Source organism: Cajanus cajan, chromosome 2 (genome assembly GCF_000230855.2).
Source record: "Cajanus cajan strain Asha chromosome 2, NIPB_CcT2T_4, whole genome shotgun sequence".
In the NCBI taxonomy this organism is placed as follows: Eukaryota; Viridiplantae; Streptophyta; class Magnoliopsida; order Fabales; family Fabaceae; genus Cajanus; species Cajanus cajan.
The window spans coordinates 57,429,008-57,442,350 of NC_138518.1; the positions used below are offsets into that span (position 1 = coordinate 57,429,008).

General features: G+C 29.6%; 2 protein-coding genes across 2 annotated transcripts; one reads left to right on the forward strand and one right to left on the reverse strand.

Moving 5' to 3' along the window:
• Positions 1-3,624: 3,624 nt before the first annotated feature.
• On the forward strand, positions 3,625-7,085 carry AR192 (Co-chaperone GrpE family protein). Its single transcript, XM_020374992.3, has 6 exons — positions 3,625-3,925; positions 4,197-4,356; positions 4,449-4,642; positions 4,758-4,925; positions 5,949-6,077; positions 6,422-7,085. Exons 1-6 carry the CDS (start codon positions 3,782-3,784, stop codon positions 6,506-6,508), a joined length of 882 nt encoding a protein of 293 aa, XP_020230581.1. The 5' UTR covers positions 3,625-3,781; the 3' UTR covers positions 6,509-7,085.
• A 2,912-nt stretch (positions 7,086-9,997) lies between these two features.
• On the reverse strand, positions 9,998-12,291 carry LOC109811298 (uncharacterized). The gene is made up of 3 exons (XM_020374995.3): positions 11,930-12,291; positions 10,798-10,950; positions 9,998-10,422 (listed from the first exon to the last, which is right to left on the reverse strand). Exons 1-3 carry the CDS (start codon positions 12,185-12,187, stop codon positions 10,306-10,308), a joined length of 528 nt encoding a protein of 175 aa, XP_020230584.1. The 5' UTR covers positions 12,188-12,291; the 3' UTR covers positions 9,998-10,305.
• Between the last annotated feature and the right edge of the window lie 1,052 nt (positions 12,292-13,343).

Consider the following 13,343-nt stretch of genomic DNA (forward strand, 5'->3'; position numbering starts at 1 on the left):
AGTATCCATCTTGCTGTATAAACCATCTTCAGCGGAATGTTTTTCATATAATGATTATATTAGTTATTGCTTACTCAATGTTCACAGTCAGGTGATTAGCTTTGTGATGGCTGAAGCACATTTAAGTTATGAACATTTTTACTGGGAAATTTTGTGTTTTCATTCATTTTTGCTAGGTTCTCTTCTTGTAGGCTTAAGGAAGGAAAACAAAAACTAGTTGGGTCCATCTTTTTATTCATTTTAAGTAATGAACATTTTTCCCTTCCCTTTTTTGAATTTAATGAAAATAAAATTAATCATTCCTATACTGCCCGTGTAAAGTTTTTTACACTGGCAACCAATCATATCTTTTAAAGTTACTTATTTTATTATTATTTCATTAAATAAACAACTGACATGTCACTATTAAAAAATATGAATGGTTGTCAGTGTAAAAAGACTTTACACTGACAGTGTATAGTGATTAACTCAATAAAAAATATCCCTAATTGGATTTATTTTCCCATGCTTTTATCTATTGTGACTCCTCACTGTTCAACTAACACCCACCCATCTTCGTCAGTATTTCTAGCATTAGCCACCTTCTATTCTCTTATCTACTTTGCATTTTGAATCATCTCTGTGTTCTAAACTGTGAACCATCAACCTCTTTTGTTCTTTTCTTTCTGCAACACCCACCCTTTCTTTTTATTGAATGTTTAAGATGTCTTATATTTGAATTTTGAAATATGATTATGCCTTTAATTTTGTTTGTTTTCTTCACATCTATTGTTATTTACTTGTATGTTTTGATTAAAACATATGACCTTTTATTGTTAATTAAGAATACGTCATGAATGTTATGTATTTTCTTTTTAAATTAGCATTTATATGTATATAGTATAAATTATTTAATCTGCATAAAAAATCAAAATAGTGGTCATCTCGCTATTTGCTACACTGCTATAGCATTATTTGGGGTCAGTTGCTACAGGTTGTTATCCGAAATTAATAACTGTGTGGCGGCTATTTGGATGGAGCTTATCTACTGGGGTAAGTAGTTTTGTTTTTTAAAGCTAAAGGTAGTGTTTGGATTAGTTTCTTATGTCAACTTTGAAAGCTCTTAGAAGTGCTTATTTACTAGCTATTTTGGTTTGTGCTTTTCATGATGATTTTTTTGGTTTTGCACTAGTGTTCTAAGAGTTGTTTTTGTTAAGGATCAAACTCGAACACTGTCCGAACAATTCAACCTTAAGTTCAGTACATTAACTATTTGTGTCTAACTTCTTGAATGTGTTTTTCATGATGATATTAGAACTATGTACATTAACTATTTGTGTCTAACTTCTTGAATGTGTTTTTCATGATGATATTAGAACTATGTTCGAACAAAAATAACCCTATCAGAATTTCAAAATTCCTAATGCATGCTCATAAAAAACTGAGCAATGTGCTTCTATGGGATAGAACATGGATATCTTCTAGTTTCTACTTCTCATCTTGAATTTTGGTTCCTTTGATGTTTTATTTCTGCTTTTGTGAAATTTGCTTCCATTTTTCTTTGTTTGATTTCTGCTTTTGAAGATGGAAGAAACTTGTGATCGTTCATTTTCAACCTTTTCATCAACAACATATTTTTTCCCATCTTAAATGTTAATCTATCTATTTACTCTTACTTGTACAACTAAGAATAAATAGATGGAGGTTACCATAGTCTACCTTGATAGGTGATCTATGGTGATCAATCATTTTTAACCGTTATATTAATCTCCTAAATATAGATTATACTATACGTGAATCATATACATCAGATTATACTCTCTTCCTCTTCAACCATTCCTCAATAGCCCCTGCTCTTACTGTAGCATATTGTTGGTCGCAATGCTTAATCCATGGCTTCCTCTACCTTCCGTTCCACATGATGTTGTTCCCCTCCCACTCATCACTTCCTCTAACCTAACCTCACCAAGAACAATTAATATCCTAGCCTCCATCAAATAAATATCCTTTTACTTTTTACTGTTCACATATGATGGGATATTAATAAAATACTAAATCTTGCTAATGTGAAATTTTACTAATTAGTGGTTAGGTTAATGATATATTTTTTTTGTTAAAATATTTTTAAATTCTACATTAAAAATAACACTGACATTTAGTTAATAAGTTTGCAGGAAATAACTGTTTAGTAGTTCTTCGTTTACTCTCTAAAATTATAATGGTTGGTCAAATTGATCACTTAAATTAATAGTTAATATTTGTGTTTAAGTATTTCGTACGATTTTAATCTGATTACAAATTGGGTACAGTAATATCTAAAAGCAATATTTTTTTTAAAGATATATAGTTAAAATTTAAATAATTTATAATTTTAAAGATAATATTTAATTATCGATAAATTATTATATGTGTATATTTCTCTCTCATATAGACACAACATTTTTTTAAGATAAATTAAGATATCTCTGTTGAAAATAAAAAATTAATCTTCTGAAGTAATTAGATCTATTTAAAAGGAATTAACATATTTCGATAAATATCTTTTATACGTATTTAGAAATCAAACTCTTAAATACATGCTTAATATACAAGTTTATCTATGATAAACCTTGTTAGTAACATATCATAACATTAAAACTAAAAAAAAATAAAAAGTAGGACGGCTTTGTAATTTCTTACATCACATGTGCATTTATCTTTTTCGATCTACTTAGTTTTGTCTTAATTTCTAAAATAGATTTTAATAACTTTTTAAAAATTATCAGTAGTTTAAAATTACAATTTAAATGGTTTTGCTTATAATTTTAAATGTAATATATATACATATATTTATTATTATAAATTTTAGATATAATATTTTATATTTTAAAAATACTTATGTATCGTAAATTTTAATTATTTAAAATAAACATTTGTTTTAAATAATGTACATCTTAGAATGTTAATCAACAATAAAGATTAATGTGAGGTTTTATTTATAAAAATTGTTTATTTATACGATTGTTCAAATATGCACGATCTTTAATCTTAAGTGTGTGGTTCAACGGTAGGGGTTGATCCACCCTTAAATAAGGTCAGGGGTTCGAATCTTGTTTTATGTATGCAGTCGCGTTAAATCTTGGGACTAACTATCTCAACTATCCCATCTTTTGAAATACCTTAAAAAATATGCTCGATGTTTGATTCTCACCCTTATGTCATGTACTTATTTAAAAACCTCCGTAGTACGTTTTTTTTCTCCTTCCTATGTTCCATTGTTCCAGACTAAATCCAAAGAAATGGAGTAGCATATAAGATCTTAGCCTAAAAAATTGGATAATTATGGTCTTATCATAATTTTCACTGAATAAAAAAAATCTAAAATGAAACTAAACCTTTTCAATAAAATTATGATATGAATCATTTCAAATTCTTTTTATAATAGACTAAAGTTTATAAAAAAAAGTACACATTTTTATAAATTTCGCCATATTTAATGAGGTGGATAATAAATTTAACAAATCATGTTAGACATAGAATATCGAAGAAAGTGTCCCCCATTATAGTTCTCTTATTAATTTTTCTCCAGATCATAATGATAAAAGAAAACACTAGATTCCAAATTCCAAACCCAAAATAACAAGGGCAATATCGTCAACAAAGAAATATTCCCCATAAACCCTAACCCCAAACTCCCCAACCTAAGACAAAAGCACTTGTTTTCTTTCTGTCCAAGCAAATTTTCCACCATATATTTTCCTCAGAAATCATTTCCGCTCTTCAATCCCAATCCAAATCCCTTCTCCATCAATTCTCTTCCGTCATGTTCGCTCACAGGGTCTTGTCCCGTTCCTCTGCCACCCTTTCTCGAAGCTTCACCCTTTTCTCTGTTTCACGAAATTCCCAACCTTCATCCACCACCCTCTCCAATCATTTCCATTCCCTCCTTCACCCATCACCCAACAAGGTAATCCCACTTCGAAAACCTGATCAAAATTTGATTTTTCGCTAATTTCATTTGTGGGGGTTTAACTAGGGTTTTAGGGTATATTGAAAACTTTGCAGTTTTGGCGTTTTTTATTCCATGTATGAGTTTAGTGTATTCTGGTATATTTTTTGACTATGAATTATGTCAATTTTATGATTGTTCCATATTGCTTCTTACAATTTTGTGGAGTAAATTTAGTTTTGGTTGATATAATTTCTCATTGAGTTTCGTGTGTTCTCTGATATTTCAGCTGATTCCAGTTCAAGCCAGTTTGCTGAATCCAATGAATTCATCTTTGACTTCGAGATTCGGATTTTCTTCAACAGCCTCACCCGAACCTGCAAGTGAAGAAGCAAAGGTAACTGATCAGTCTGAACAAGCCAAAGCTGCGGATCAAACCAAAGAATCAGGTTCTATTTCAGAATCACAGTCTCAACCTTGATTGGTTAAAAGAAATATTAAGGAATAAGGAGTTTTGAATGAACTGCATTTTCTGATTCAGATATAGAGAGTGAATGTGATCTATCCAGGGATGACTTGATAAAGCTTGTTGCTGAGAAGGAACAACTTTTGAAGTTGAAGCACAAGGAAATTGAGAAAATGCAGGATAAAGTTCTGCGAACTTATGCAGAGATGGAGAATGTCATGGACAGGACAAGGCGCGAAGCAGGGAATTCGAAAAAATTTGCTATACAGGTCTGAGTTTTAACCTTTTGTTTTTAATTCTTATTTTGTGATTCAGACCCTTTGGCTCTTGCTCCATTGTCAAATGCTTTTCAATTGGTGCTGACTGGCTTCATATTTGATGTAGAATTTTGCGAAGAGTTTACTAGATGTTTCTGACAATTTAGGAAGAGCTTCCTCAGTTGTAAAGGACAGCTTTTCGAAAATTGAAACTCCTAAGGAGTCTTCTGAAGCAGCACAACTCCTGAAAACACTTCTAGAAGGTGTTGAAATGACAGAGAAACAACTTGCAGAGGTAGACTGTTCTACTTTATGGTGTGGTTGTTTATTGTAATTGTCAATGCTAATATAGTGACCTATCATGTATACGGTTATGTTTCAAATTTGTATGGCTGTTTTTCCTCTTGTTGCAATGTTCAGCATTTATATGGGTAAATGATAGGGGCTGGGGGAGTTGATTTACCAGAAAATAGGTGGTTTTTGGCCTGGCTGGTGGCTGTCAGGGTGTTGTTCATACTTTCTAAGACTAAGATTGGTTTTAGTTAGGGAATCTTAAAACAGGAATGAATTTGGCTAAATTGGTTTTGGTGGGGTGAATTGTTCAGATTGTCTGCGAGGAAAGTAGCTTTAGTTGTAAAGAAAATTAAAGGAAACACGGTAGAAGTGAATCGAAGAGAAGTAAGGAATCACACCTTGGGTTCGCTCGTGCATACATCATCTAGAAGATAAAAATTGTTGTGAATTGTAATAACTTGCAAGTCAATTAGTGTGGTTGGATTTTTGTTTGCAATACTCCATATGTCTATTCAAGTGTTCCAAGACTTAAAACGAAGTAAATATATCGATGGATTGAAAAAAAATAGATTATGTTCAACCTAAAATTTTCCAAATACACCCTTATTCTATATAAGGAAAATCATTCCCATTACTTATTATGATTAGAATCTTACTGTTATGGTCCAATTTATTTAAAATCATAATAGAAACTTGGACACAAATTAAAGAACACATTAAAACCCAAGATAAGCCCAGTCCAAGAACAAACCAATACAAGAAAAGTGAATGCATAGTTAAGCTAATACGTAAGTAACAAATAACAATGATCTAGTAAAATTGATGGAATTTTAACGTCAACCCCATAACAATAGGTTCATGTTTAGGAGAGTAAAGTGGAGTATAGTGGTTCATAATGGTGCGGAAGTGAGACTGGGAACATTTTATATTCTTTGCATCTTTTTTTTTGCTTGATTTAATGTGCTTCAAAGGATAGTTCCCATGTTTAATCTTATTCATTTTGGTTAACAACTGCTGCTTACAGGTACTTAAAAAGTTTGGTGTAGAAAAATTTGATCCTACAAATGAGCCATTTGATCCACACAGGCACAATGCCATCTTCCAAATCCCTGATGCTTCCAGGGCCCCGGGCACTGTTGGACTTGTTCTGAAGGTATTCTACATGTTTATTCGAAATTGTAATTGTAATACCATGTATGACCCCCCGAATGTCAACATTTGCTTTGTCCTTCAAAACTGTTTATATTATTCAGCCATTCTGATTGTTTCCATTGATGATTATCAGAAAGGGCTTTACTTTCTAAATTCTTAGTTTTGTTTCTCCTTATGTTGGAATAAATTTGGTCTTGCTCTTGGTTTTGCTTGATGGTTCACTCTTAAACATTCAAGCAATGCCACCATTTGTTACTTCCTTCTTTTCCATCCCTTTACATCAAAATTCCAACATGACATAAAGATTGAGCATGGATTAAAACAATACTATGGTCATATTTGCAGGCAGGATATATGCTCTATGATCGAGTTCTTCGTCCAGCCGAAGTTGGTGTCACTCAAGAAGTGGAGGATAACAAAGCATCTGAGTGATGATGGCATGAAGAAATGCTTGAGTAGTGGGTTCTTATTGGATACCATTCAATGTTTTTCGCAACATGCTTTTTCTCAACACTAGTTCTCTTTTGCTGGACTCTATTTTGTCCTGCACGGGAAGGAATTCTTTTCTCCTACTATTGTTCGGAATTTTAGTTTTCAATAACTAAATACCATGTACGATGAGCTTGATTCCATGAGATTTTGGTAGTTGTATACATGCTATTTGCATGTTCATTATAGTAACATCTTTTGTAGTGGGACCTCTTCATACCCGCACTCAATTCAGGAGTTCTAGTTCCTTTCTCTTTGCAAATCATAATTTACATGTGGTGAAGAACACTCAATTATAAGATTTGAAGATAGTCAACAGGATGCAGCTGCTTTTTCTCCTATACACACACACACACACACACACATATATATATATATATATATATATATATATATATTAGATTTTGTTTGTTTTTTTGCATATCATTGTATTTATGAATATAAGTAGGATGCATTGACAATGTAAGAATTTTTTATATTGTCATCTTATTATAGATTATCTATTATTCTCCTTTTTCTATTTCAAGAAAAAAAAAATTAATTTTACGCATTAAAAAATTAATTATCTGTATTAAATTTTATTAATTTCATAGTATTCTTACTAAATAGTTCATATTATAAACATAAAAAACAAATAGTACAATTGAAAGATCATATATTAAAGAAGAGATATTATAGAAAAAGACAAAAAGTATGTTAAATGAGGTAAAAAAAATTAGTTGTAAATTGCTTATATTCAAAGAAAAAAAAGTATATTTTTTTTGCTTATAGTTGAAAAGAGACAAAGTATCTTGTGTGGTAAGATTGTTAATTTTTGTAATAATTACTTAAGGTGTTTTTAATTGAATGGTAGTGAAAAAAATAGCCTTAATATCTCTTTGTTCTTGTTATTCTTGTTGACGAGGAAAGAAATGTAGGAAAAAGAAAATAAGAGAAGAAAAATGTAGGAAAATAAAATAGAAATAAAATTTGTTTGGTAAAAGAGAAATAAAAGAAAAATATAGTGGAAGTTTATTATTTGTATGGATAATTTTGTTTAAAAACAAATAAATATATTATTATTATTTAAATAAATAAAAAATTTTATAGATAATTTTATTTAAACATAATAAATATTTTTATTATATTTATTAATTATAGTTATATTATTTTAATAAATAAATAAACATAATGTTTTTAAATAAATTTATTTAAAATATAAATTAATTTTTTATTACTATATTTATTTATTGTTATTATTTTTACTTTATTATATATATACATATATATATATTACAAAATCACCCCTTTATTTTAAAAGGCTTAAATATGTTTTTAGTCCCTCAAATTTAGGGTAAATTTGTTTTTGGTCTCTCAAATTTAAAATTGTTATTTTTAGTCCCTGTAATTTCAAAAAATCTTATTTTAGTCTTTATATTCAAATTTTGTTAAGAAATTTATCAAATATTATTGCATAAAATCTACCTATTGGTATTTTTATTAGTGAAAATATCATATTAAATTTGATTGATATTGCATAACTGTCTTAATTAGTCACTTTTAAATATGTTATTGGTGACCTAAGGGACTAAAACAAGATTTTTGAAAATTACAGGGATTAAAAATAATAAATTTAAATATAAGGGACTAAAAATAAATTTATCTTAAATTTGAGGAACTAAAAACATATTTAAGCCTAAATAAAATTATATTTCTTATTCATTATTTATTATTATTAGTATTATCTAATATTACTATTATGATTATTAACGTACAAAAGATATTTCGTACTTTCGTGAATATTTAAAAAAAAAAATTATATAGTAGTGAGTAGTTATTAAAAATACAGGCATAATTACTTTTAAAGTGAGATAAGTTTAGAAAATAAAATCTATATGAGTTAGAATAAATTATAAAACATGTTTACTATTTTTGGTTTTTTCAATAAGAAAATTACTTAAAAAAAGCTTTATTTTGAAAAAAAAAAGTTTAAATTTGTAAATAGTTTTTTCTTTAAAAAAAAAGACGGTATTCTTATCAAACTAAAAATTCAAAACTTATGATTATTTTTTGATAAGTTTCTTTTCCTTCTTAATCCAATTCACTACACAAACTAATTTGATTTTCCAACTCCAAACAAAATTAAACATTTTAACAAACTTATTCAAATAAAATTTCATTATAATTATAATGGATTATCACTATAATCGATTATTAATAATCTAATTTTTACAACTTTTCCAACCACACTCTTAGTATCTATTATAAGAGTAATTACAAGGTTAAAGTATGATTTTAAAAAAATAATTTTTAGTCTTTATAGTTTCACTCATTTTATCTTTTGGTCTTTATAATTTAAAAGATCTTTTTAATCTTTATATTAATCTTTTTCAATCTTTTTCAATCATTTTTATGTCTATTGCTTAAGATAAATATTTTTAATTCTTATATTTATGATTTTTTAATCATTTTGTAACATTATCTTCGTTTATATTAATGTAATAAAAGTATTAATTCAACTTTGTATGTTTAATATCAAATTTATTTTATCAGAATTGGTCTAAATTAGGTCTTTCTATGTCGCATCTTTTTTATGCTCTTACTTGTGACACTTATTGTTGAAACATCTTTTTGTTTTACTCACAAAATTAAATACCCCTATAATATTAACATAAAAAAGGCATTACAAAAATTTAATGACAGACTAAAAACACCTACAAATATAAAAACTAAAAATACAATTGTCAAAATGAATTTCGACTCGTAGACCAATCTGATTCACCTTAAAAACGAGCAAGATCGAGCCATTTTTTTCTTTTCATAATGGGTCAATCATAAAACTCAACTCAGCCACGTTCGACCCGACCCACCCTGGTGGAGTCCGTGGTGAACCAAACTACTCAACTAACAAACTTACATCTTCATAAGTCCAACCCATCAATAATGTACTTAACCATTTATTATTTATCTATATTATTTTAATAAGATGTTATTTTTTTTAGATGAAAATAAAATTGATGTTAAAAACATAAAATTATTTTAAATTTATATGCTTAATGAAGTTTAATATTAATGAAAAATCGCTCCAATGACAAATTTTGTCCTTTTGTTTTGATTATTTATATTTGTACACTATTTTAATTAAATTTAATGTTATATACAAGATGCTTAGTTAAACAATTTTTATTTTAAATTGAAAGTTATTTTATGAGGAAAAATAAAATAATTAACGAGACTTCAAATTTGTAACACCTTAAATTTTTTGAATCATAGGTAGTATTCAGAATGGTTGCAAAGGGATTTCTCATTTTTTTTACTCCCTTTATAACCAAAGAGTATATGTTTATCTTTCTTTAGTACCACCTTTATTACTCGGATTACCAAAATAAAAATTCAATTACAATTGAAAAATAATACTAAAACTAGGGTGATGAAAAGTACAATAGTAAGATCTTGGGATGATATCGAGAATTTATATTTATATATATAGTACATCTCCTTAGTATCCTCACATGATTTGTGCATATGATCCATCACGAAATACCAGCTATCATCCTAAGCTGACCAAAACTAGTTATTTATCATTTCTATACTACTGGCAGCACTACTTGAGAGCTAATTATTTACACAAGATTACTACTAGCTACATTCTATGTGAATGTAGGATGGTAGGTACTAGGTGATACAACAGGGCATATGTACTAGCACAGTATTTCTAGAATTAACACTTTGCTGCCACAGCTTGATTTTCTACTCGAGTATCATGGATCGCCCACTAGATTTTGTTTATCCGATTGTTCATCACTGTTATGGCTGTTCTCACCATTGTTGCTTTGGAAGTCCAAACCAAGATCCAAGTTACTACCCATGTTTGAATCCTGCAACACCAATGTTAATAATTATTATAATGTTGTAGTTGTACCCAACAATAAGAATAAGTAGCAGTCTTTACATTGCACTAAGGTTCACTACATACACACACATGAATTGATCATTCCTGAATGTTAAACCTGAGGTTTGTGTCTATAATTGTAAGCAAAGGATAATCTAAGGGCAGTCTGATACAAGTGAGGAAAAGATAAATTTGAAGCACATGAAATCCTATGTCAACTTTGAAAGTCCAAAAATTGAAACCAGAGAAATGTTCAAAACCACTCAACACAGGAAGAGTATTAGCATTTAACAATAGACTATTAACAAGAGAGTGTTGTTAGCATTTCTTAAACAGGAATGGAGAACTCTGATACTTTTACCTTGGCTTCCTCCAACATTTCATTCATGTTCAGTTTCCCTTGCATCTCATGAGTCACATTCGTCTGTCTAGCTGCTGATTGGTCACTCTCGGTCGTGGGCTCATCTTCAGCCTTAACAACCATCATCTTTTTCTGTTCTTCTAGTACAGCAATCTGCATCATGGAAATGAATAACCCTCACTTGTGAATCATGGTGAAATGGACTCGTTTGCCAATTATTCTTGATTAACGCTAACTAGACTTATGTGAGATTGTTTCTTCCCCAATTCCAACTAAAGAAACCTACTAAAGTCATAAGAATGATCCTCCCACACACCAACCCATGCACAAAATTATGACTACCCTGGTCTACCAACAAAAAAGATACAAATTTCAATACTCAATGGAACCACAATCTCCACCCAAATAAGGACTAAAACAACCTAATAAACATATATAATTATATACTGTCGTCCAATTATAAACAAATTCCCATATACGATAAACTTATTTCACTTTTACAATAATTATCTAAAACTGATTTCTAATTATTGTCCGCATAGAAATTAAACTAAAATTAACTCTTTACTTTCCCTTCAACAAAGAACAAAAACAACCTCAATCCTTATGAAAAATGCTAAGAACACGATTTCTGATACACTCTTTAGACCACAACTCTTCTAATTAATTAAAATTATTGGAAGTCACATAATTTGGTAAGTTTAACACTATTAAACAAACCTCTGTCGCGATTTTGTAGTTTTCAATGAATTTTAATAAACAGGGTAAGAGAGTGGGTTAAGAACGGTGTGTTTCTAACACTCCTCTAATCACTATTATCCATCTTCTCTGTTTTCTCTCTTCTCTTCCTCACATACATAGCAGTACCCAAACTCAAAACTCATATAAAGCAGCTTACAAACCATCTTTCCAACACCCCAAAACCCAACTCATGCCACATGCAAACAACACCCTTCTTTCCACAGCCAAATCCCCAACCCCACCAAAACACCACACACCATCAACGCAACCCAAGAACAAAAATCGAAACTTTCCACCACAAAACAAAACCCCAATAAATTATTTCTCCAAAAACCCAAAAGGGCAACCAAAAAAAGAAAGAAAAAGAAAAGACAGAGATAGAGACACATACAGGGGTGTAACGGAACTTCCTCCTGGGAGGCTCGTCGGCGACGTTGGCGGCGGCGGCGTCGTCGGCAGTGGTGGGGGTCCAGCGGCGGAGAAGGAGGCGAGAGGAAGAGTTGGGGGTGTTAGTGTGAGAGTTGTTGGGAAGGGAAGAGGGCGTGACGTGGACCCACTTCTTCTTCCACTTCCTGACGGGGCCGCTGAACACGGCGGGGGCGCCGTAGCGAGAGGAGGCGCGGCTGAGTCTGGAACCCACCGCCTCCATTTTCCGGCTGAGGAAGAGGCTTTGGTCGGAACAGGTGGCAGAGTGAGGAGTGACTTTTTTTGTCAGAAGAAATAGGGATCCGTAGCTTTCAAGTATCAAGATTATTCATGTCATACATAATATAGATATATAGTGAAAAAAATACAAATTTATTAATTCATAAACAAGTTATTTGGGTTCCCTAGACTAGTAGCATGTTTGTTTTTCTCTATTTTCGAATTTCAAAAGTCTCGGTTTAACGTAATTTCACTCTCTTGTAATTTTAATTTCGAATAGAATTAAACGAAAATACAAACATGCTCTAAATATAATTTTTTTAAAAAAAATATTTTTTACTCAAATTTATAAAGTTTAGTTAATATTGTCTTTTTAAAATAGTAAAATTTTCTATTTGGGAGCACAGTTCTATAATTTTCAAAGTGAAACTCATCTTATGACACTGAAATATGTTTGAACTAAAAAAGGCATAAATATGGACTGAACAAAATGCGTGGAAAATGAATTCTACAAGTAATCGTAAGAAATCGAATATTTGATTTTTCATTTTTTTAGATTCACTTTTTCACTTCTCAAACGATTTTCATTATATTTATCTGGTTTTATTCGAACACTAATTAAGTTTTTAAATTTTTCAGACCTTAAATTAGTTAATAAAAATTATTTAAATGTGTGTCCTCAAATTAAAAACGACCAATATTTTATAAGGATAACATTAATTCAAAATTAAAAGTTAAAAGATTTAAATAAATATTTTGAAAATTATTTAAAATCAAATAGATAATTGTTTTTAACAAAATAAGAGACTTAAAAAAATATACATAACTTTTAGTATAAGTGATTATAAGTTCAAAATTTTGAATATGCATTAATATTAAATGAGTGATGTTATATAAAAAGACGTCGAACCATCTTTTGAATTAATAATTAAGTGATGTGTAAAAAAAATATTTAAAATATAATATTTGCTATGCTTATTTCGGTAATTTTTTTGGCGATTATATTCAAAGAGTTCAACATTTTCAATAGTAAATATTTAAAGTGAAAAAATTATTTTTTTATCTAAATTTTAAAGTGATTAAATGTGAATTATGAATTGACCCATTAGAATTCATATGTTTAATAATTGAATTATTGTAGACACCAGATTTCATCCACT

Excerpts from the sequence above, each read along its gene's own strand:
- AR192 (XM_020374992.3), top strand. The coding sequence starts at position 3,782 with ATGTTCGCTCACAGGGTCTTGTCCCGTTCCTCTGCCACCCTTTCTCGA. Across the intron at positions 4,643-4,757 it reads CGAAAAAATTTGCTATACAG|AATTTTGCGAAGAGTTTACT; the intron begins GTCTGAGTTTTA and ends TATTTGATGTAG. Across the intron at positions 4,926-5,948 it reads CAGAGAAACAACTTGCAGAG|GTACTTAAAAAGTTTGGTGT; the intron begins GTAGACTGTTCT and ends TGCTGCTTACAG.
- LOC109811298 (XM_020374995.3), bottom strand. The coding sequence starts at position 12,187 with ATGGAGGCGGTGGGTTCCAGACTCAGCCGCGCCTCCTCTCGCTACGGC. Across the intron at positions 10,951-11,929 it reads GGAAGTTCCGTTACACCCCT|ATTGCTGTACTAGAAGAACA; the intron begins GTATGTGTCTCT and ends TCCATGATGCAG. Across the intron at positions 10,423-10,797 it reads AAATGTTGGAGGAAGCCAAG|GATTCAAACATGGGTAGTAA; the intron begins GTAAAAGTATCA and ends TTGGTGTTGCAG.